We start from the raw sequence: 21,468 nt of genomic DNA, 5'->3' as shown, positions 1-21,468 counted from the left end.
CACGGGGCCTGTTGGGTTCTGAGCAGTTGTAGGAGCTGGATAGAAATTCCTGTTACCTGTGCTGAATACCTGGATACATAGAAATAATTTCCTGTGCAGGAAGTGACAGGCCAAGGGAAGTACAAATTTGCACCAGGGAAAGGCTTCCTGCTGTAGCAAATGAGGCAGAAGCACTAAGGAAAAAAATCCACATATTTTGAGGGATAATGCAGTTAATTGCCCAGGTGGCCAAGAAGGCCAATGGCATCCTGGGCTGGCTCAGGAACAGCGTGGCCAGCAGGTCCAGGGCAGGGATTCTGCCCCTGTGCTCAGCCCTGGGGAGGCCACAGCTTGAGTCCTGTGTCCAGTTCTGGGCCCCTCAGCTCAGGAAGGAGATTGAGGTGCTGGAGCAGGTCCAAAGGAGGCAACTGGGCTGGGGAAGGGACTGGAGCACAGATCCTCTGAGGAGAGGCTGAGGGAGCTGGGGGTGTTGAGGCTGGAGGAGGCTCAGGGGAGACCTCATCACTCTCTCCAACTCCCTGAAAGGAGGTTGGAGCCAGGGGGGGGTTGGGCTCTTTTCCCAGGCAACTCTCAGCAAGACAAGAGGGCACAAGAGGGCTCAAGTTGTGCCAGGGGAGGTTTAGGTTGGACATGAGAAAGAATTTCTTTCTGGAGAGGGTGCTCAGCCATTGGAATGGGCTGCCCAGGGAAGGGGTGGATTCTCCATCCCTGGAGCTATTTCAAAAGAGCCTGGATGTGGCACTCAGTGCCATGGGCTGGGAACCACGGGGGGAGTGGAGCAAGGGTTGGACTTGATGAGCTCTGAGCTCCCTTCCAACCCAGCCCATTCTAGGATTCTATGAATTGCAGAGTATCAAATGACTGCCAGTAAAACTAGTGTTTGCATTTTTTTTTTTTTAATTTACATCTGTAGTGATGAATAGGAAAAAACCCCAACCCAGTATGTTCAGCCCACTTCAAAAGCTTTTTTTCTAGGTTTAGGTTTTGTCCTGACTCTTTAAAAATGAGTATTTCCACTGAAAACAGTGCATATGCTGACTTGTAAAAGACTCCCCTCTTCTGGAAGCAGGAAGGTGGCAAAACTACACAGAGTGCTTGCCCACTGAAATACCCTTTAAAAAAAGAATGGAAATACAAGGAATTAAATGACCAAAAAAAGCCTCCTTTTTATTAAAACTTTCAAAGTTACACTGCTAAATGGTGGATTGTCACTTGTGGTGAGCAGTGAGCTTGGTTCTCCCAGCAGTCACCCAAGGAAGAGGGGAGTTCTGTGACAGGTCCCAGCCCAGCTGCTGCACAAGGTGAGGGCTGGAACTGCTCAGTAACACCACTCATTAATTCAATTATATTCAATAATTCCATGTCAAGATACCAAAACAAATACAATCCACTCATTTCAGATCCCAGCCCTCCCCCCATGCCCTCAAGCAGTCATGCTGTAAAAAGAAAAAAAAAAATTATTCCTATTCCACCCCTAAACTGCTGCTGGGCAGTTAAACCCTCTCATAGGAATAATCTGATGTGGGGTTTTTTGTTTTTTTTTTTTTCCCTTGGTCTACTTGGATCCTGTAGATAGCAGAGCAATCAGTCCAGATGAAGCACTTATAGTAAGAATATAGTTTCTGTAGGGAAAAGGTTAAGGATGTGTACTTTTAAAGGTACAACTTGTTTTGTATGCAACATGTTGGGAAAAATGAGAAGTGAAATGTCTTTCTTTGTAGAAGTTTTAAAGTTTTAACATCATCCTCTGAAATGCACCTCACAATCCAGGCCTTAGCAGGATGCTGCAATGCACTGAACCTCAGAATTCAGACATTCTGTTCTCTTAAAAGTTGTTCTGCTGCAGATCTTAATAGATGCAGCCCTGATTTGCAGTGCTTTTTTACTTAAGTAACCAAAAATCAGTGTTTCTAAGCTGAGGTACTGCACATACCAGTAACCTCCCAACCCAGACCCCACTTGTCTCTGGTGTGGTGACAAAGGATACACAGTGGGGTTGAAGTTCTTCAGCACAAAAAATGAAGCAATGATGACCAAGACCAGGAAGAGAGTATTGTTGTAGAAGATGGAAAAAGTTGTTGCCTCATAATCTGCAACTTCGTTTTTCTTCCACAGAATTCTAGGCACAAGCAGAGACATTGTTTCAGGCACATTTAAGTCAAATCAAGTCCTTTAAGCTTTGGTGAGTTTGAACTGGTTAAGATGTCATGAGGGTGCCTGGCAACCAGAGGAGAAAATAGGACTTTTTGGAGGAAAAAGTTGGCAGCTCACCTCCTTGTCTTGTGTGTAACAGGGATCCTAAGGGCTTCCTGATAGCCACAGGCACAGCCTGGAGATGAGTATGAGCTATTCAACTGGAAACCTGCATGCTGACAAAACCACCTCTGCCTGTGAGGGGTAACAGGCAACTGCAGCTCAAGGACTCAGGTGGCCTCAGTGATAAAGGATTTGATGTTTGAGACCTTTCATTGATAACTTTACAGATGAACAGAGCTGACAGTACAGCTTCTACTTTCCAGAATGCAGGAAAAAAAAAAACAAAAGCCCAAGCAGCACTCCCTAATATCCTACCTAGAGCCTTAAAGCTATCAGGGAACATTACAAGAGAGGGAAGAAAGCAAAGAATTACCTTTCATCTTTTTCCTTACGAGACATCTTCCTGTTGTCTGCCTCAGACAGCTTGCGAGTGACTTCTTTGGAAACAGCATCTTCTCTTTTCTGGGCTACTCTGTAAGAAACACCATTGATGGTCAAGTTGGAAAATGAAAGAAAACCCCACATCTGGGATCACAGGAAGCTGAATTTCCAGTGAAGAACAAAACTTTGCCAAGACACCGAACAGTTTTGCCAAGTGGAAGGGACAAGTGATAAATTACCAAAAGCATCAGGTCAAATTTAGTGCTCTTACAGGTCTTTTGCAACCTGAACAGTTCTGTGATTCTACAGTTTGTGACAACACCCAGTGGGAATAAAGGTAGTTTTGTTATTTCATCTTACTCTGAGCTGACAAGGCACCGGTCATTGTTACAAGTGATGAAAAAAAAAAAACCCAATTAGGAGATACTTCTATGTAAAACACACTAAATGTTTGGGACTAAAATTTCAGACATTCTTATTCATTAAAGAAAAAGTCTTAAATGCTGTTTTTGTTAAGCTATTTCGTAAGAAATTCTACACCAAACAGCTGCCCAACTTACTTGTGTTTGAGGACAAACTTGACATTCTTATATGCAAAAGCAACCAGGTAGGTACTGATGAGGGTCATTACACTATACAGGACTGCAGACTGGACAAGATCCATATGCCATATCCTCCAGTAAAGCCCTTAAAGGGGAAAAAAAAAACCAGAAAAAAGGTTTCTTTCTCCATGAAAAAAACGTTGCAAGAGGAGTCCTGCACAGCTCACTCACTCAGTCATTTGGCACCAGCTCTGCCAGAGCAAAGCCAGTTCCTGCAGTCACCAAACTGGGTACAGAGAGACTTTTGGGCAGGAAAAGCTGCTTGGGTTTGGTCTGAGAGGGGTGCAGGGGATGAGTGGGTGGGTGCTGAGGAGCTGACACGTCAGTGTTCCACCGGCACCTCCTCCATCTGCACAGCACCCGCCCTGCCCGCTGCTCCCACCCCCGGGGGCTGCGAGAGGGACCCGGCAACCCGGGGAGCCCCTCCGGGACAGGAGCCTGAGGGGGGCTGCGGGGAGACCCTGCCTGTTCCCCGGGACCTCTCATGGCCGTTCCTCCCTCTCCCCAGGGCCGTTCCCCCACTCCTCAGTCCTGTTCTCTCTCCTCAGGGTCGTTCCCCTCTCTCCTCAGGGCATTCCCCCTCTCCTCAGGGCCGTTCCCTCATTCCTCAGTCCCGCTCTCTATCCTCAAGGCGTTCCCCCTCTCCTCAGGGCCGTTCCCCGTCTCCTCAGGGCCTTTCTCCCTCTCCTCGGGGCCGTTCCCTCTCCTCAGGGCCGTTCCCTCTCCTCAGGGCCTTTCTCCCTCTCCTCGGGGCCGTTCCCTCTCCTCGGGGCCGTTCCCTCTCCTCAGGGCCGTTCCCTCCCCTCAGGGCCGTTCCCCGTCTCCTCAGGGCCGTTCCCTCCTCTCCTCTGGGCTTTTTCCCCCTCCTCAAGGCCGTTCCTCCGCCTCAGTGCCCCCGCCACCCCGATCCCTCCTCTCCCCTCCCCGCCGCTCACAGATGGGGATGGCGGAGACGATGAAGGCGTTGCCGAAGAAGAGCGCGGAGGATTTGGCGGAGAGGTTGCGGCTGAAATCCTGCAGCAACAAATCCTCCTCCGACTGCTGCCGCCCGCCGGGGCCGCCCTTGGGAGCCATGGCGAGACGCGACCGCTGCCACCGTCAGCGCTCCGGGACTGCTGCCGGGTCAGGGCGGGCCGGGGGCGGGCCCGGGGCTCAGCACTTCCCGCATCGCGCAGGAACCGCCCCGCGGACCCGGCGGTGGCGATGGCCGCGGTCCGGAGGTACCTGGGGTGGTTCTGTCTCTCGATGCGGAGCCCGGGGGGGCTGAGGCGGCCCAGCGCAGGGGATCCCGGGGGCTGAGGCGGGTGAGTACCCTCGGGATGGCTGCGGGGGGGAAGGAGCGAAGCAGCGCCGGGACTCGGTGTCTTTCCCCTTAGGTTCGGTTTGTCCGGCAACAGCCGCGTCCCGGCAGGTCCCGCAGAACGGGTCCAAGTGTCGGTCCCGTGTGTCTGTTCCCTGGGAGGGGCGGGAGGCCCTGGCCCGGGCTGCCCCATCCCTGGCAGTGTTCAGGCCCAGGCTGGATGGGGCTTGGAGCATCCCGGGCTGTGGGAGGGGTCCCTGACCATGGCAGGGGGGAGAAAGGTCTTGAAGGTCCCTTCCAGCCCCAACCAGTCTGGGATTCGGGGTTGTTCATTTTTAACACGTCCAAGTCAGTTTATATTTCCTACAGCCTCCCCCCTCCCACCCATCCACCTTCCCCCTTGGGAAGCCAGAGGCAGCAGTCAGCACTCTGTCTCCTGGGGCAGTGCTTGTTCTGCAATATTTGTAACATTTTTTTGAGGAAACTTTATTTAGCAACCTGTGCAAGCTTTTTAAAATTTAATTAAAGTCATTCTTCCCCCCCCCCCCCCCAGCTACTAATATTCTTTGCTTGCAAGAGAAGACGTGAGGTGAAGGCAGCGAGGACGCGTGAGCTGGAAATGAAGTTGTGTGATCAAAAGTCATAATTCTTTATGATAGAAATTTATAAAAAATTCAAGTGCAGCCTTTTGAACCTGTGAGAAATTGGCAAGTGGATGAGAGTGGATTTGAATCCAAATGAGAGTGGATTTTCATGATTCAAAGTGTACTGAACACAGTGTGGTAGCAGAAAGGTTTCACTTGTGTCCTCTTACCTCCAGGCAACTCTGGGAGTCATGCTAATGAGAACATCCTTCATGGCTTGGAAATGCCAGCAGGGATTGCCTGGCTGGGTTAGCAGACACAGCAGCTGCCCAGATGAAGTGCAGAGCTCCAGGAACACCACCAGGAGCACCACCAGGAACACCACCAGGAGCACCACCAGGAACACCACCAGGAGCACCAGTTTGCTGGCACTCTGAAGTCTGTCCTGAGGATGGCAGTCCAACAGGAGTGGAGGTCAGTCTTGGTTTCTTTGTAAAAGGTGTTAAAACTGAACGTGGAGCAGGGAACATCACTGTGATCAGTGTCAGCAGTGTTAAGAAGCTTCTTATTGTTAGAGTTGTATGAAGTAGTTGGAAACCATGGGAAAGGTTAAGTTTAGGGTTGTGTCAAGATTCAGTTGACTCTCGTAGTGTACAGATTTCTCCCTTCCATTCATCTGGGCAAACTTGCTTTGTGGTGTGGAGTGTGATTAAACAACTTTTTAAAAACCTTAAAAACTCTCAGCAAAAATGTGCCTTTTTCAGGCTAGTGATCCCTATCACACACCAGCAGTAACAGTTGTACCAGAAGGAAATACTGAGTGGTAAGAATCTTCTCTGAGATCCACAGAAAATACTATTTGTGATTAAAATACAGCTGATCTCTGGGGGGTTGTACAGCTCATGTTCATTAGAGTAATACAGAATGTTGTGTGGTGTGGAATTACACTGCACCCCCTTAATAGCTCTGTAACAAAAGAAATGTTCTCCACGTGGACTTTGCTACCCCCTCCATGTTCTTTGCTTTTATAACATTAGCTTCTCAGGGTAAATCTTCAGAGATCAGTTTATGAGAGCTGTGATATTTAAAAGTTGTTGATGTCAGCTGGATAGGGGGTGTAAGCCAGTAGTGAGGCCACTGTCTCTCAGAACAGGAGAGCCTCAGTTCTTTGATGTTGTCTCCAGAGGCCTGCATGGGTTTTTTTTTCAGTAGTGCCAGTGGTGTATATATTCTGTTCTACTTGAGGGGGTGTGTTTGCCTCTTCTTAAGCTGGTCTGCAAGGGATAATGTGCCTTTGGCCTTTGGCAGTGTTTACTCTGTTGTGGAGCTGAAGCATCTGCAGTCTCCTGCATCTTTTTCACTTCTTTATCACTATGTTAGTACTACATGGATTTTAGTTTAAATCATAACACAGCCAGAGGAATGACCCCACTTGTATGAAAATACCTTTTTTTTTTCCCCATATGCAACTACATTGTGAACCTATATCCAAAGCTACATCCTGAAAGCTGCAGCCCTTAATTTTGCTGCCTTTTTGCTAAATATCTCTTTTTCTCTAAAAGTGTTCTTCAGTATTTATTATTTACTTCCAGCAACCACTTCACTGCCAAGTCCTCCAGGGGATGATCACTTCCTTTTGCACTTGTTTAATTTTCCTAGCTGAATCATTTCACTTCAGTTACATGGAAGATCTTTGTCTGCTCTCTTATTTTAACTTGAGTAATCCACTGAAATTTGGAACATTTCCTTGTAGTCAACATCCATCCTAAAATGTTCATGGCTGAGTCTTAATCTTGCAGCTGTCAGCTGCAGTTCTCAGGGGAAATTGTTGTCCTCCTTATGGTGAGAAGAAATCTGGACAGGCTTTTTTTTCCATGTTTCCTCTTACACCCTCTCTTCCTCCTCAGCACTTTTTAGTTGGGAAATAAATCCCATAATTTTAAATACTGCTAGGTTTTCACATTCACATCTAACTTGTAATTCAAACTAATTTCTCAGTGACATTCATTCCAGGCAGTGGACTAAACTATGTCCAAGGATTAAACCAGAGTAGAGGGAAAGCTTCACTATACCTAAGACTGAAAACCCTCCTCTTTGTTAAAAACTGCACTCTTCTAATATCCCAAAATCCCCATGTTTACTTGGATGTGTTGGAATGTATCTTGCCATGAGGGATTAGTGTTCTGAGGTTGGGATCAGCTGCTAGGGCATTGTTGCAATACAAAAGAAAAGCTTTCTTTGAATAAACATGCATGATGCTCATAAATGGAGTGGCTTCTGCCATCTCTGTGTGAACTAAGTGGATGAGAAGCTTTCCAGTTCTTCTGTGTGCTGTCTTGTTTGGTTGTTTTTTTTGTTTGTTTGGTTTTCTTTTGTTTTTTAAGCACTCTGAGGTTTAAATTTCAGCCAAATCAGTTCCTTGGTGTGGTTTAGAACGGGGCCTCCAGAAGAGCAGATCTGGAGGGACACTGGGGCTGGTAAGGAATGGCACTGTCTGGAACCAGTGGTGCTCCAGACACAGCTGTGAGAGGATAACTTCCTTCTCTGGGGATGAATTTGGGAAGAATCTGTGACTCTGTAAGGGGAGGAGGGTATCTGGATTACCCTTCTCTGTGTTAGGAAAAGGGAAGATAGCTGCAATAGCCACTGAGGTGAAAAAGAGCAGAACATTATCCAGTGCTGTGTCCTCTCTTATCTTCTGGGATTCTGCTGTACTCACCTTTCATTTCTAAAGCTGGAACTTCCTGAATTTCTGCAACACTTGCTGTATCTAAAGGGAGCTCAGTGTAGCATATGTGACCCATTTTTGATGTCTTGAAATGATCTCAACTGCTCCAGTTTCCTCCTTCAGCATTTTTTAAGTTTTGGTTGACAGCTTCTTCTGCATGTAGCCCAAATGAATGAAATAGTGTCTGTAAATAGATCTCAGGGGGCTGCTTGCTCAGCACTTATCCCATGTAGAGAGCTTAGAACTCACCACAGATTTGAAAAGCAGAATCCAATGCAATATTTGGGAGAGTAACTGAACTCTACAGGTCAAAATCAACCTAATATCAGAGATTTGGGGCACCTGTTTCTCAGACATCAAGGTCTAGTTCCCATGTTGCATTGAGATCTGCAGGTACATCCCACAGATAATCCAAATAAAAGCAGGAGAATGCTAAACAGTGGTGGTTTGCTATCCTTTGGTGTCTCTTTCACTTTTTATTCTGGTCAAGTAGAAGATCCCCTGGTTTGGGGTCTGTGGAGGTTGATGCAGACAGGCAAGCTGTCCAGCCAGGTGTCATCCCAGGAGGCCACTGGGGAGCTGTAATTGTCATCTCCTCTAGACATGGATCTCTGGACGTGCCACCTAACCTGGAGGTGCTGTAAGCTTCCTCACAGCTCGCAGTGGCCTTTTGTGTGGCAGTGGAGAAATAGAGGGTGAAAGTAATCCTGATTTCAGAGCCTTCCACAAGAGGGTGCACCGGTTCAACAAAATCCCCTGGAGCCCTCCCCGCTGTGGGTTTAGGTTCTATCGTTTTATGTATTAACTCGTGTCTAAATCAGTTTCAGAACTGGGTGGATGTTTTAACCTGTTTAATGTTCCAGAGCATCCCTCCAGCCCCTAACAGGTCCAGGAATGGATGGGTGGTGCTTTGGGGGGCAGCAGGTCAGGAAGATTGGTTCTGAAGGAGAGGCACTGTGTCCAGCAGTCCTGCTCACAGTGGTGGAAGCTGCCTTCAGGCTCCATCACAAAATGCTAGTTAGATATTTGGGCTTTTTTAGTGTCCTGAGACATGTTACCTGTTCCTAATTTATGCCTGGTGCCCTTTGTGCATTTCAAGAGTAAGGTTTTGGGATAATATTGTTCTGCTTTTGAAGCATCATTATTTTCCTCTCTGATGGGTGTAACACTGGGAAGATTGCACAGCTGCAGAAGAATCTCCCTCTAGAAAGGTGGCTTCTTGAGCAACTGTTGGCTTCAATATGGTTCCTGCAGTTTTTATTTGTTTCCATTTTGTGATAAAATGGTGGAAACTTTCAGCATTACTGCACTGGTACACAAAAAGCATTGAAGTGTTCTGCTGCACGTGTTGGCCAAAGTTCCAGGTCCATTCCTCTGAGTCTGCAGTCCTAGGGTAGTAAGAGATCTCTGCAGAAATGATTAACAGATTTTCCAGGAAAAAAGGCTTGCTTTTGAATCAAGCATTCCCTGTCCAAATCCATGAATCATAAATCACTTACAGAGTTAACCTTATGTGATAGAAAAACAGCAGTGTGGTGATATTCATATGTGTAATACACATTGGGGTTTATTTTTCTGAGAAATGCTGGTTTTTGCTAATCTTTTAGGCTTTATGAGGCAGGAGAAACAGAGTGGTGTACTTTTAAAACTTAATTACTAATACAAGGTATTAAAAGAAGGTGAATTTAAGACCAAGGAAATGACTACTTTTGTTACTGGTAGCTGCAAATGTAAAAGTTGCTTTGGATTCAAAAGGTTTCATTTACTAGGATTGATGAACTGGAACAACTTTAGTTTTGATACTTCTCTTTGAGCAGTGTAAAAGAGAGGGATATGAGGTTTTACTAAAAAAATCACCATATCATTTAACTGGCAAGAAGATTGTTATTTTAAGGACTATAAGCTAGCCACCTTCTTCCAGTCACACCAGTTCTAGGTTATCATGTGTAAGCAGATGAGGGTTTGGGTTTTTTTACTTGCTTGTGAATAATACCAGCAGAATAACCCATGTTTAAATTTTTCCTAAGAACACTGTGGGTTTTGGGTCATTGTTGTCCCCCCAGAGAGCCTTACTTGTATGTACCTGGCCAAAGTTCAGTCAATATTGAAGGTTTCCAGTGGAGGGAGACTTTAACTGATAGAAAAATTCATCTCAGTGTGTTAGGAGAATATAAATCGTCTTCAGGAGGGCCCGAAGTGGATGTAGCCCAGTAGGTGTCACTGCAGAAAAGGCCAAGAGAATACAGGGGTGGAATAAACCCTGCTGCCCTCCTCTCCCTTCCTTTCCATTAGTGAGAACTGGCTTGCATTATTTCACCTTCTTATCAACACAGCAAGTACTTTTTTCACTTCTTAAAAACCTGAATTTGAGTCACCATTCTTAGTGTTAAGAGGGAGGACAGAAATGTGTACAGAAAATAAACCTTATAAGTATTTAGTTAGGGAACTGGTAAGGTAGAACAAAGAAATCTGTGTATAATAGTAACAAAGAAATCTGTGTATAATAGTTAACTCACCATGTGGTGAAAAATGAACTATTGGCAAAAGCCTGGTAGCTATGGAAAGGTTCAAACATCTTGATAAGATGGTGAACTAATCAGAGATGCTCTGGTAACTTTTTAAAAATGTCCCTTGGTGCTTTCCTAACCTGATTTGATTTGTTTTTCAAAACTTTGATTTTTTTGATTTTGAATTTTTTTGATTTTCAAAAATCAAAGTTTAGTATTTTTACTAAAATAAAGGTGGTGTAACTTTGTAGTCTGTTTTGTACTGCAAATAATAACTTTCATTCCTTGTTATTTTCAGCATTTGTGTCTGCCTCTACATAGCAAAGAAAGAGCATATACATTTGTTCTTTGAAGTATGAAGTGGTTTTTCCAGTGTGTGTAGTGTTGTTGTGGGAGTCAGGAGATCTGTGTCCTTTTCCAGCTGGCACTGACTTGTTGCTTAACCTTCACATGTATAATTTAGTATTTTTGCTTAATTGTTATAGGAGACAATTAAGGTTAAGGAAATACTAATATAATTATATTACATAATAATGGCAATATTAAGAACAAAAAAAAAACAACAACCTGGAACTGTAGATTTCAATATTTTATGTCATAATGATATGTAATTATTTCACCTGCTCAGTAATTGAGAAAACAAAAGTGTAAGCATATTAAAGGTTTTGCACAACTGACTGAACTAGATAGTGCAGTTTAGAAAGATATCCTGAAGGCAGGCAAGTCTTTTTAGCTCCATTAACTTCTTTGTCTGGTTATAAAGAATCAGGAGCAGAAGGGTTTGAAACACTGCTTTGGTTTTGCTCCCCAAAATGCCAACACACAAACTGCCCAGAACTGCAACTGCAGAGATTCTTGATCTTTAATGAGAGCTTTTTTCCACACCCACTGCTCGCCACTGCCAGCAGGTTTTTCCCTATAATTCAGTGGCAGAATGAAGCTATAGCTCAGGTTTACCTTTATGTGATGAAATCCATGGGGTTTTCTCCATGTGGAGAAAGCCCCACCCTGGCCCCCTTTTCTTTTTTTTTTTTTTTTTTTTAAGTTTCCCTCAGGATTTTTTAATTTTTCCTTGAAAAGTAACTTGACAGTAGTTTCTGATTTGTTTCTTTCACAATGTGTACCTTACAGAGGGTGCTCCATGAGCACAGCCTAGCAAAGGTTGGCAAGAGGGCAGTTTGGAAGGCAAAGGCATCCTGAGAAGGTGTGAAATGCAGCTGTGGAGAAGGTTACACTTTGACTTCTGGGTCCCTGGATCAGCTGGGTTGTACTGGAACCTTCCCACTGTTGCCTGATTTTAAAATGGTGGCGTGCTGGAAGGGGAGAAGTTGGGGGAGACAGAGAATGGGGAGTCTGACAGGTTTCTGTTCTGATGGATTGTCTGGGAGAAATACAGTGAATTAAAACAAGAGCTCATGGCAATGACTGCTCCTCTCCCTTTTTTTGCTGAAAATGCAGAATGCTGAATGGTTTCAGAGGGACTGAGAAGATGCAGCACTTCTTTGCTGTCCCACCTTGCTTCCCAGCATCCTTCCAGCTCCTCCCAGGATTTAACTTTATATAAAACATCAGGAAAGGACATTTAACCTTCCTCAGTGGGGTGTGTTTTAGGAAGTGAGAAGGGTTCATTGTGCCAGTGTGGAGGTAGAACAGGAGGTCTTGTTTCTGCCACCAGAAAAATAAAAAAAAAGTGTTGGAGCCTGAGAACTTTTTTTTTTAGCATGAACATTTAAGTCAGAGACATTTCCCTTCTTTCATCAGCAAATAAGTGAAGTGTGCATACTGATTACTCCATTATTTGCAAGTCAGAATTGTAAATTGCTGCATTCACTGATGCAGTTTACCCTCTGAAAGAAGTAATTAAAGCTTTCTTTCTCTTGCTTAAGATTTAAACGTGTACTTAAAAATGAGCTCATACTTTCACGGTGGTCACAGTTTCTTTATATATTTGTGTGGGACAGCCTCAGAAATGGGTGTATGATCTGCTGGTGTGCCGTGTGATCTATTGCCTTTAATTATACATTGGTTTGGAGTGAGATGGTTATTCCAGGCCTCTGCCTTCCCTCAGTTCCATCCTTGCAATCCCACTGCCGTGGGAGTTTTGCCTACCTTGGCGTGTACATCAGCCATATGTTCCCCTTCTTTATATCTTGTGCATGAAATAAGCCCTTCCAAACAGATGACTTCTGTTCTGGTAACAGAAGAGAAGTGCATGCAGAGCTCTTTCCCTCTCAGGGAGGATGTGACACATTGCCTGTCACCCTGCTCGGTAAAGCTCTTGTTCTCTTGAGTTCAGGCAGTGCAAGGCTGTGCCTGTCTGGTGTTTCAGACACTCAAGAGTTCAATTAATTTACAGAGGCTAATTTGTTTTCAGCTCCTGTCGATACGGGTGTCTTCTTCACTCAGCCTCTGTTGTGTCATTCGGCGAGAAGTCAGCTCCAGCTGCAGGAAGCTCACTTTCTGTGATTTCTCTGTAGAAATGGCATTTTCTCCCTGTGGGATAAATTCAGCTGCGTGGCACACGCGAGGCACACATAAAATGTCCCATCTTCACATGACGCTTTCTTTCCAGATAATGCGTTTTCTGGGGAGGTGATTTCCTAAAATCACCCAGCACAAGGAGTCCGCGACTTGCTTTATTCGAGATAAATTTCAGCTTCTCCAGGTTTTTACCTCTTTGTGAGTGGCGTGGCCAAGCGAGCCGTGCCGGGAGCCCTTCGTTCTGGTGGCGTGGGGTGCGTGTGAGCGACGGACACGTCCCGGGGACAAGTTCCTGCATCCCGGCAGGGTGTGAGTCAGCGGGGAGGCATCCCGGGCTGTCACCCCAGCAGCTGGGTGTCCCACCGTGCTCTGCCACACGCACGGCCAGGAGGTGACAGCATGACAATGGCTTTCGGACAAAGAAAGTCAACCGTGCTCCTCACGAGTTCCGCCGGTAAAACGTGCCCCGTGTGTGAATAAATAGAAACTGCCTGGGGTTCGGTACATTCCCTGCGCTTCGTGCTTTGTTTCCCAGGCACGGGCAGCACCCAGCAGAGAGCCCCGAGCGCTGTGCGAGCCCTGTAGGTGCGAGAGGAACTTGAGTCAGGGTGACGGCGTTCCAGGGTGCGTTCTGCCTTGCTTCTTAGTCATTAATTCATTAATTACCCTTCTGCTCAGACTTCACTGAGCAAGCCGGGGGCCGTCTGGGAGCGGGGTGTGCTTTGCTATCTTCGGCTTTGCTGAGGGGTTGTTTATTGCCAGGGAGGGGCTGCGTGACAGTGGGGCTGTGTGTGGCTGCGTGTCTGTGTGTGACTGTGGGGCTTTGTGTGACTGTGGGGCTTTGTGTGACTGTGGGGCTGTGTGTGGCTGCGTGTCTGTGTGTGACTGTGGGGCTGTGTGTGACTGTGGGGCTGTGTGTGGCTGCGTGTCTGTGTGTGACAGTGGGGCTGTGTGTGACAGTGGGGCTGTGTGTGACAGTGGGGCTGTGTGTGGCTGCGTGTCTGTGTGTGACAGTGGGGCTGTGTGTGACAGTGGGGCTGTGTGTGACAGTGGGGCTGTGTGTGGCTGCGTGTCTGTGTGTGGCTGTGGGGCTGTGTGTTGCTGCGTGTGACTGGAGCTGTGTGTGGCTGTGTGTGACTGTGGGGCTGTGTGCGACTGGAGCTGTGTGTGGCAGTGGGGCTGTGCATGACTGTGGGGCTGTGCGTGACTGTGCGTGGTAGTCTGGCTGTGCGTGGCAGTGTGTCTGTGTGTGGCTTTGTGTGTCTGTGTGGGGCAGTGTGTCTGTGCGTGGCCGTGGGGCTGTGTGCGGCTTTGTGTGTCTGTGCGTGGCAGTGGGGCTGTGCGTGACTGTGGGGCGGGGTGTACGGAGGTGAAAAACGAAACGCCTGGTAAATCAAAAGTTCAAAAGAATTTCCTTATCCCTTCGCGCTGACGGGAATGATCTCTCCGGTCAATGCGCTTTCGCTTTTCTCCGGTGTCCCTACAAAAGGTGAGGATTGAGGACAAGGACTTCAAAGGCGCACGGAAGGACACGAATCGTTGGTACGGCTGTGGGGGACGGGGCGTGATTCAGCACGGATCGGCTTTGTCTCTTCATCCCCGGGACCCTTCGGTTACCGGGGCCGGGGCCGAGGTTACCGGAGCCAGGGGGGAGGCTGCCGGCGGTGTCAGGCGGGGCGGAACGGAGCGGAGCGGAGCGGAGGAGGTGTCCGCCTTCCTGTCAGGAGAGGCGGGAAACGTCGGCGCCCACCGCCCGGGAGCTCCTCCCCGGGCCGGGCCGGGCCGCGCAGCTGCCTGCCGTGGTTTCTCTGAGGGAAACGATATTTAAAACAGCGAGGAGAAGATGTGAGGAGCAGAGGGGGGAGCTGCGGGGAGGGCTGGGCCGTGTGTCAGGCAGGGCAGGGCAGGGGCGGCCGTGAGCCCCGCCGGGCCGGCCCCCGCTGCCTCCCGCCTCTGAAGGCAGCTGGAGGGAGGCAGAGCCTCAGGTGGAGGTACTGCAGTGCCAGAGCCCCGCTGCGGAGCTCCGGGGGGTGTGTGTGGTGTTTATGGTTTGGTTTGGGGGTTTTTTTTTACCTGGTGGAAAGGCTGATCTGGTTTTTGGAAGAGCCCTGAAATCGGGTCGGAAGGCAGGAAGCTGATCGCAAGAGCCGGTAGGTTCGGTGCGGGGAAACCTGCGGGAAGTTGTGAGGCTGCGTCGGTCCGTCAGGTTCTGCTCGTCTCTATGGTGTTCGGGCTCTTTGGCTTTGATTTTTATTATTTTTTTAATTATTATTATTATTATTTTGGGACCTTCGCTTTCTTCAGCAAAGGAGGGGGAGGTGTGGTTCAGGAGTACTCGGGAACTGAAACCTGCCAGCAAGAGACCTTCCCTCTGTTGAAACACACTGTGCAAATACAGCGTTGCTCGGGGTGATCCTTAGTGTTGTTTCTAAATAATAGCGACTGATTTAGGATGTCGAAATGCTGAAATAGAAACGCCAACAGATGCTGATACTCCTCATCCCCACTGCTTTTTATCTGCAGAGTTGTTGGGGGATTCAGTGCCATACAGCGAGGCAGTTCTGTATAAAGAGCAGCAAAACTTAAATTATAATCGTGTGAGGAATACCAGTGTTGAAACAGCATTAAAGACAGGGCAGAAGAATGACCAGAAATCACTTATTGAGCCCCTTGGCACAGCAGGACTCCTTGAACCCTCTTGCATTTCACAGGGGCTCTTAAACCCGGGCAGGGTGAAGTGAAGCATCCAATTCCTTTCTGGGTTGAGCGTTCTTAAACCTCTGAAGTTACTTGGTTTAAAGTACCCTTGGTGATTTAAAAAGAAAATTGCCTGCTATGTCTGTGGAAGAATAAGAGGTAACAGTAATTTTGGAGTTTATCTGCTAAGCAAATATACCAACTGCTTCGAGTTCAGTCAAAAAAAGGGAAACTGGAGAGGTACAGCTTTTTTTCCTGGCGATCCGGACGTGCTGTTTCCCAGGATAATACAAAAGCCTTCTAAATGAATGTTCCACAGTAACTGAGACTCAATGAGAAAAATCCCAGTCAATTGTCAGTAGTAAGGAATGATTGCCAAATTTTATCTGTTTTCCGGGATTTTGTTTTGTCATGAGAAGTTACTTTGCTCGGAATGTATTTATCCAGGAAGTAATCCTTAATGTGCCCCACTCTGAGCTTCGAGGCTACGTGTGAGGAGATTGAAGAGGGCTTAATTAAATGTAATCAAGTATTCCTGATTAAAAGGTACACAGCATGCTTTCTGGTGACGTGAGAGACATAGTATTTTTTTTTTCCTTGACAGCCAATAAGTACTACCATCCTTCTTACAAATAAGCTGACTTTTTCTCATGTCCCTGGGTAGCTAGAACACATTTATGTTCTTTGCTGCCTGTTTTTTAATTCCTGTTGCTGAGGCTGGGGAGAGCAGGGGAGGGCTGTGTGTGACGGCGGGGTGAGGGAGTGCAGCCTGAGTCAGAGCAGGGGAGTGTGTGGGATGTGGGAGGGTCTGGACATGGACCAGACTGTCAGTGTCAGATGCTGGGCAGGAGGAACCAGGGTGTCAGCACTTGGATTCAGCCCCTGCAGCAGGCAGGATGGTGTTTGTTCTTTGTTTTAAGCGGGGCCAGCAGTTCTCTTCTCGAGATTGTGGGGGATTGTGTGAGGGAAGGTGGATATGGAGGGGATGGGACTGTTCATCTGCCCCTTGATCTGCTGGGAGGGGAAGCAGGGCATGAATGTTTGAAGTGTGGTGGGAACACCGAGGGCTGTGCAGCTGCCAGTGCTTCTGTTCTCAGGTCTGCCTGTGGGGGAGGCACAGAAAGGAACAATGCAGTGCTCGCTTTGGGGGAATATAACGACCTAAAGTGCTGTTTATTATTAAACACCATCACAAGGAGGACATCAGACCATCCCCCCTTTCCTGCCCCTCCTCTGGGGACAGTGTGTGCGTGCCTGAGCGTCTCAGAGATTTCATGTGTGAGGAGATGATGAGTGTGTTTGGGATTAATTAGCCTGAGTTTAGTTGGTTTCATGCTTTACGTGCCTAGGGGCAACCCACAGTCACAGAGAAGGGAGGAGTTTGCTGTTGCTGGCTCAAAATCCTCTCCAGGGGTGATCTTGTTCGTGTCAACCATGAGCAATTAGAGAGATTAACTGTCTTGTTTTCCTTTCTGCCCTAGATTGATTCTTGGGAGGCTCTGGGACATTTGAAAGTGATTTGGAGAGAGCAAAGTCTGTGTCTGATGGACACCGAACCAGAGCCAGCGTGTGTTGTGCAGCAGGCTCACTGCCCAGGAATGAAGTGCCCTCCTTCAGAGAACTTTCCTCCTCAGATAAGACTGTCTGAAAAGATACCACCAGTGAAGCCTTGCTTCAAGAAGAAGCAGCAAGTGCAGAAGAGGCTGAACACAGAAGCTCTCCGGGCTTTGAGGCCGATCTTCACCAGTTTGCTGGGAGCTGGGACCTTGGATAGGGTCTTTGTGCCCCGAGGCCAAGGTGGCAGCCACAGTGATTTATGTGAACCTGCTGTGAAAAAGGCTCTGGACCTGGGTACGTCTTGCCCTCAGCCAGAAAGTAACGTGACTGTGCTGGTGCCAGCAGCTCCAGATGTGCAGAGTCAGCTGCAGGTAGCTTGTCCTTCTTCTGGGCACCCTGAGCAGGATGTGCAGGCAGGAGAACAAGGCTTTTCAGCAGAAACTACTCCTGGAACTGCTGCTGCTGCTGAGAATCGTAACGAATCATTCCAGGATCACCCTTTGCACGCAGCTCCCAGTGATGGTGCAGCTTCTCCTGTGTTCCCAGACAAGGTTCTGGAAAGCTACACAGCTGGCTTATTCCAGGAGAATAGCTGCCCCATGCAATACAGTTTGAACCCGAGCAATAAATTCAGTGCTGGGATATTCCAGGATAAAAGTGAAGAAGCTTCTCTTGATCTGGTGTTTGAGCTCTTGAACCAGTTGCAATATCACACCCATCAGGAAGATGGAATAGAAATCTGTGTGGATTTTCTGCAGGGCACTTGTGTTTATGGCAGTGATTGTCCCAAACATCACACAGTTTTGCCTTATCATTGGCAAGTGAGAAGGACAGCAACCCAGAGCTGGCAAAGTGTAACCAACGATTCCCAGGAGCATCTGGAAAGACTCTACTGCAACCCTGACAATGATAGGATCAAAGTGAAGTACCAGTAAGTAACACCATTTACTCCCTTACTAGCAAAGTCAAGGGTGCTTAACTGAGCAGTGGTGCAGAAATGTAACAGAATGTGTGTTCTTTTTCCGTGTTTGTAAGTGTTTTATGAACCCTGTGATGATATTACCTGAAGAACAAGTTTGGCACGACATGGATTAAAACTGCTGTTTTATCATCTGGAAAGTATTCTTGGAAGGGGAAGGATTTGAAGTGTGTGAAACAAGAAAACGTCAGTTTTGTAGAAATTGAGAGCTGAGAGAGACTGTTGTGTAACATTGTACTTGTTCTTGATGTTCCTAATTAGTCTCCCCTCCGGATTAGAAAAAAGTGGCAGCACAAATGAGCCTTTGAAGTGTCAGAAACAGGAAGGATAGAGCAGTTGCTTTCTGTCACTGTAATCCAGGTAGACTGCCCTCCAAACCCAGTTTTCATGACTGCATTCAAAGCAATTAAAATCAGATGGGTGCTCTGTTGGGTTGCTAATTTATGGGGGAGGTTTGGCTGATTTCACTTTTGGTGATCATCTGTTTCTGTTGTCACATAAAAATGTTAAAGAAGTTATTGTTTTCTCTTTACAAAGTAGTGTTAGAAAACAGCTTCTAAGTTTCCCTGGTTATCTCCCTGGTTATCAACTTTTATGATGCAGGTTCCATTTTGAATAGTAGTGCTGAGTGCTGATGTTTGCAAGTCCAGCAGATCAATATCATCCTTGTGTTCTTGTCCATGCAGGGTGTAGCCTGCTCCCCCCCCCCCTTTTTTTTTTCTTTTTTTTTTCTTTCTGTAGTAAGGATGCAATGCAGATTTCTCTTATCTCTCCTGCCTTAACCTGTGAGCCTGGTGCAACATCACAGTTCAAAGCAACACTGCTGTGGTGGTGTAGTAAAAACTTCAAACTGCTTTTGCCATCTGAGTCCTTGTGAACTCACTCCCACTGCTTCTTCTCCCTTCCTCTTCCTGCAGAAGTACAGCCCTTCTCCTTCAGTGTTTTAATTTTCATTTAATAAGCTGAGATTTCTCATCAGGTGCCAGAGACCCAATCTAAGTGCTTCGAGTCAGCGTGAACCTTCATTTTCACCTCACTGGGTGGTGGGTTGGGCACTGAAACTCAGGCTTTGTCAGCCCAGGGATTCATCCTTTTTGCAGAAGGCAATACCAGAAGAGTTACCCAACACTGCAAATGAAAGTGCAGTAGGAAATAAGAATTCTATGTAATAAGGAATAATTATATTTTATAGAATAGTCTGTTTCAAAAACAAAAAGCCCCTTCTAACTGCGTGGCGGATAGAATTTGCTGTATTTTACAACAGAGGAACTTCCATTTTCTCCAAGTGTTTGATCTCTGAAAAGAAAGCAGCAGGTACAGAAATAAGAGAACAAGTAAGCAAGCAGTTGACATGTGAGCTCTGTGCAAATGAGCCCAGAGTTTCCTTTCTGCAGCCTGTGTCACCGGCTCCCTCACTCCACAGCCCATCTCGGTGTTCTGGAGTTCAGAATGGTTAATTTTTGAAAGAAACAATGCTCTGTAATTGCTTAGTCATCTCCAGCCTGCAAATTGGCTGAGTGGCCTCGGCTGCCTTTACACTTAGTTTGCAGGTTTCCAGTCTGGTGAGTATTTTGGTCTCCTGGTACACAGAGTTTCTGTCTGTCTGAACCGCTCGGGAGGAAACTTCTGGGGTGCTTTGCCAGACACGTGGTGGTGTTCTGGGAGGGTGAAGGAGGGCAGCAGCAGTGTGAGCACAGGAAACCCAGGTGTGTGGGGCCAGAGCTCAGCCTGGGGCTGCTCTCCAAGGACAGGCAGGGTCTCTGCATGCAAAATAGGCTTCCTCTCACCAAGTCCAACTGCCTACCCTGTGAGGGTAGCTGTTTTCTGTGGGTAAAACTAGTCCGCTGAGGCTAAAATTACTTTAAATTGCAGTGTTTTCTAGCTGCATTCCACACTGAGCTGATAATTCTACAGCCTGTGTTCTTCTTCTTTCTCTTAAATGGTGTCGTGAAGACCTGTGTTTCAGCCAGTGCTGAAGATTCATGCCCTAGTGCAAGGTTGTCAATTTTTAATGTCCTCTGACCATGGAATGACATATTGGCAAGTTCTGTAACTCCTGCATGGATTTCATCCCTTGGTAAAGCTTCATGTTTGTGGGTAATGGTCAATCAGAACCTAATTTTTAAGACTAGAGCTTTTTTTTGCATAGAATCATAGAATGGTTAGAGTTGGAAGGGACCTTAAAAATCAACCAGTTCCAACCCCTCTGCCAGGGGCAGGACCACCTCCCAGTAGATCAAGTTGTTCTAAGCCCCATCCAACCTTGCCTTGAATGCTTCCAGGGATGGAGCTTCCACAGATTCCCTGGGCAAACTGTTCCAATGCCTCACCACCCTCCCACTAAGGAATTTCCTCCTAATCTCTAGCCAAATTCTCCCCTCTTCCAGTTTAAAACCAGTGCCCCTTGTCCTCTCATTACAAGCCCTTGTAGAAAGTCCCTCCTCAGCTTCCCTGTAGGCCCCCTCCAGGGATTGGGAGGCCACTATTAGGCCTCCCCAGAGCCTTCTTTCCTTAAGGCTGAAGAACATCATGTCTCTTCTACAATATAACTTAGGCTTAGCATGGTTTTGAAACCCCTTTTGAAGCAAGAGGGGGTAAATGTTTTGCTGTCTGTTGTCACCAGTCCCTTCTTGCTCAGCGCCCTTCTGGAATCAGGAGAACCTGCTAAACCTTTGTGCTGGGGACTGCTTGGGCTCGGCCTGGCTCTCCACGGAGTTCCCTGGTGGTCAGTGAGTGTAAGCTGCCTTCCCTTCTGTTCCTCTCTGGTGTCTCTTGGCAACAAGACGCAGAGAGCAGCGTGCTGAGCCTCGCCGAGAGGCTCTCAGACATGCTGGGGCAGCTCATCACCCACACGGTTACCGCATTATTTGGCTAAAGCTATTAATCTCCTGTGGTCAGACTGGCTTTGCAGGCCTATCTCTGCAGATTGCATACAACAAGGAAATGGCTGTTCAGCAGTTTGCCTGGCCAAGAAAGGCAGTGCAGACGCCAGCCTGACAACCAGTGGGTGGTAGTTGTTTATGCCCCTTTGATGCCATATGAACCCTGCTTAAAATGTAAGTAATCATTACAGCCTGCCTGCATAGTGCTGCCATTGTGTGCTGCTCCAAGGAGGCTGGGCTGTTCAACAGTGTTGGGCTCTTGGCTCAATTAGAGAATGAGCTCTAAATGAAAATATGATGTTCTTCAAGTAGCTATTTATATAAAGTCTTTCTTCATCTCGGTGTTGTCGGGATGAGTAATGTGAAGTCGACGTTCAGTTGTTGTCTCTCACCTAAGGGAACGTGATCCCAAAGCAGGAGAAGTGGTAAACCTTGCTTAGTTACTTCTTTGTGATACCTCTGCCTCAGGTACTTATTGCAGTTTGGCCTCAAACTGAATAAACAATTTTGTCAT

The 21,468-nt window shown here is 47.1% G+C and overlaps 2 protein-coding genes across 9 annotated transcripts in view; one reads left to right on the top strand and one right to left on the bottom strand.

Annotated features, from left to right (window-relative positions):
- Positions 1–1,141: 1,141 nt before the first annotated feature.
- Positions 1,142–4,374, bottom strand: SSR3 (signal sequence receptor subunit 3). The gene is made up of 5 exons (XM_071752853.1): positions 4,175–4,374; positions 3,198–3,324; positions 2,630–2,728; positions 1,988–2,119; positions 1,142–1,622 (listed from the first exon to the last, which is right to left on the bottom strand). Exons 1-5 carry the CDS (start codon positions 4,311–4,313, stop codon positions 1,556–1,558), a joined length of 564 nt encoding a protein of 187 aa, XP_071608954.1. The 5' UTR covers positions 4,314–4,374; the 3' UTR covers positions 1,142–1,555.
- Positions 4,375–4,424: 50 nt separating this feature from the next.
- Positions 4,425–21,468, top strand: part of TIPARP (TCDD inducible poly(ADP-ribose) polymerase) — a 31,501-nt gene continuing 14,457 nt past the window's right edge. The window contains exons 1-3 of one of the 8 annotated variants that reach the window (XM_071752844.1): positions 4,425–4,543; positions 5,360–5,597; positions 17,018–18,024. In XM_071752844.1, the coding sequence (XP_071608945.1) occupies positions 5,457–5,597; positions 17,018–18,024 (1,148 nt within the window). In that variant the 5' untranslated portion in view covers positions 4,425–4,543; positions 5,360–5,456. The other 7 variants (XM_071752852.1, XM_071752846.1, XM_071752851.1 and 4 more) reach the window with 7 other exon arrangements.

This window comes from Heliangelus exortis, chromosome 9 (assembly GCF_036169615.1).
Source record: "Heliangelus exortis chromosome 9, bHelExo1.hap1, whole genome shotgun sequence".
Lineage (NCBI taxonomy): Eukaryota > Metazoa > Chordata > Aves > Apodiformes > Trochilidae > Heliangelus > Heliangelus exortis.
Note: the sequence above shows the minus strand (reverse complement) of the source record. Positions and strands in the feature narration are given on the sequence as shown.

Coding starts and splice junctions, on each gene's coding strand:
- SSR3 (XM_071752853.1), bottom strand. CDS start 4,313: ATGGCTCCCAAGGGCGGCCCCGGCGGGCGGCAGCAGTCGGAGGAGGAT. Junction 2,729..3,197: donor AAGTTTGTCCTCAAACACAA/GTAAGTTGGGCA, acceptor TGTTTCTTACAG/AGTAGCCCAGAAAAGAGAAG. Junction 1,623..1,987: donor AAGAACTTCAACCCCACTGT/GTATCCTTTGTC, acceptor TTTTCCCTACAG/AAACTATATTCTTACTATAA.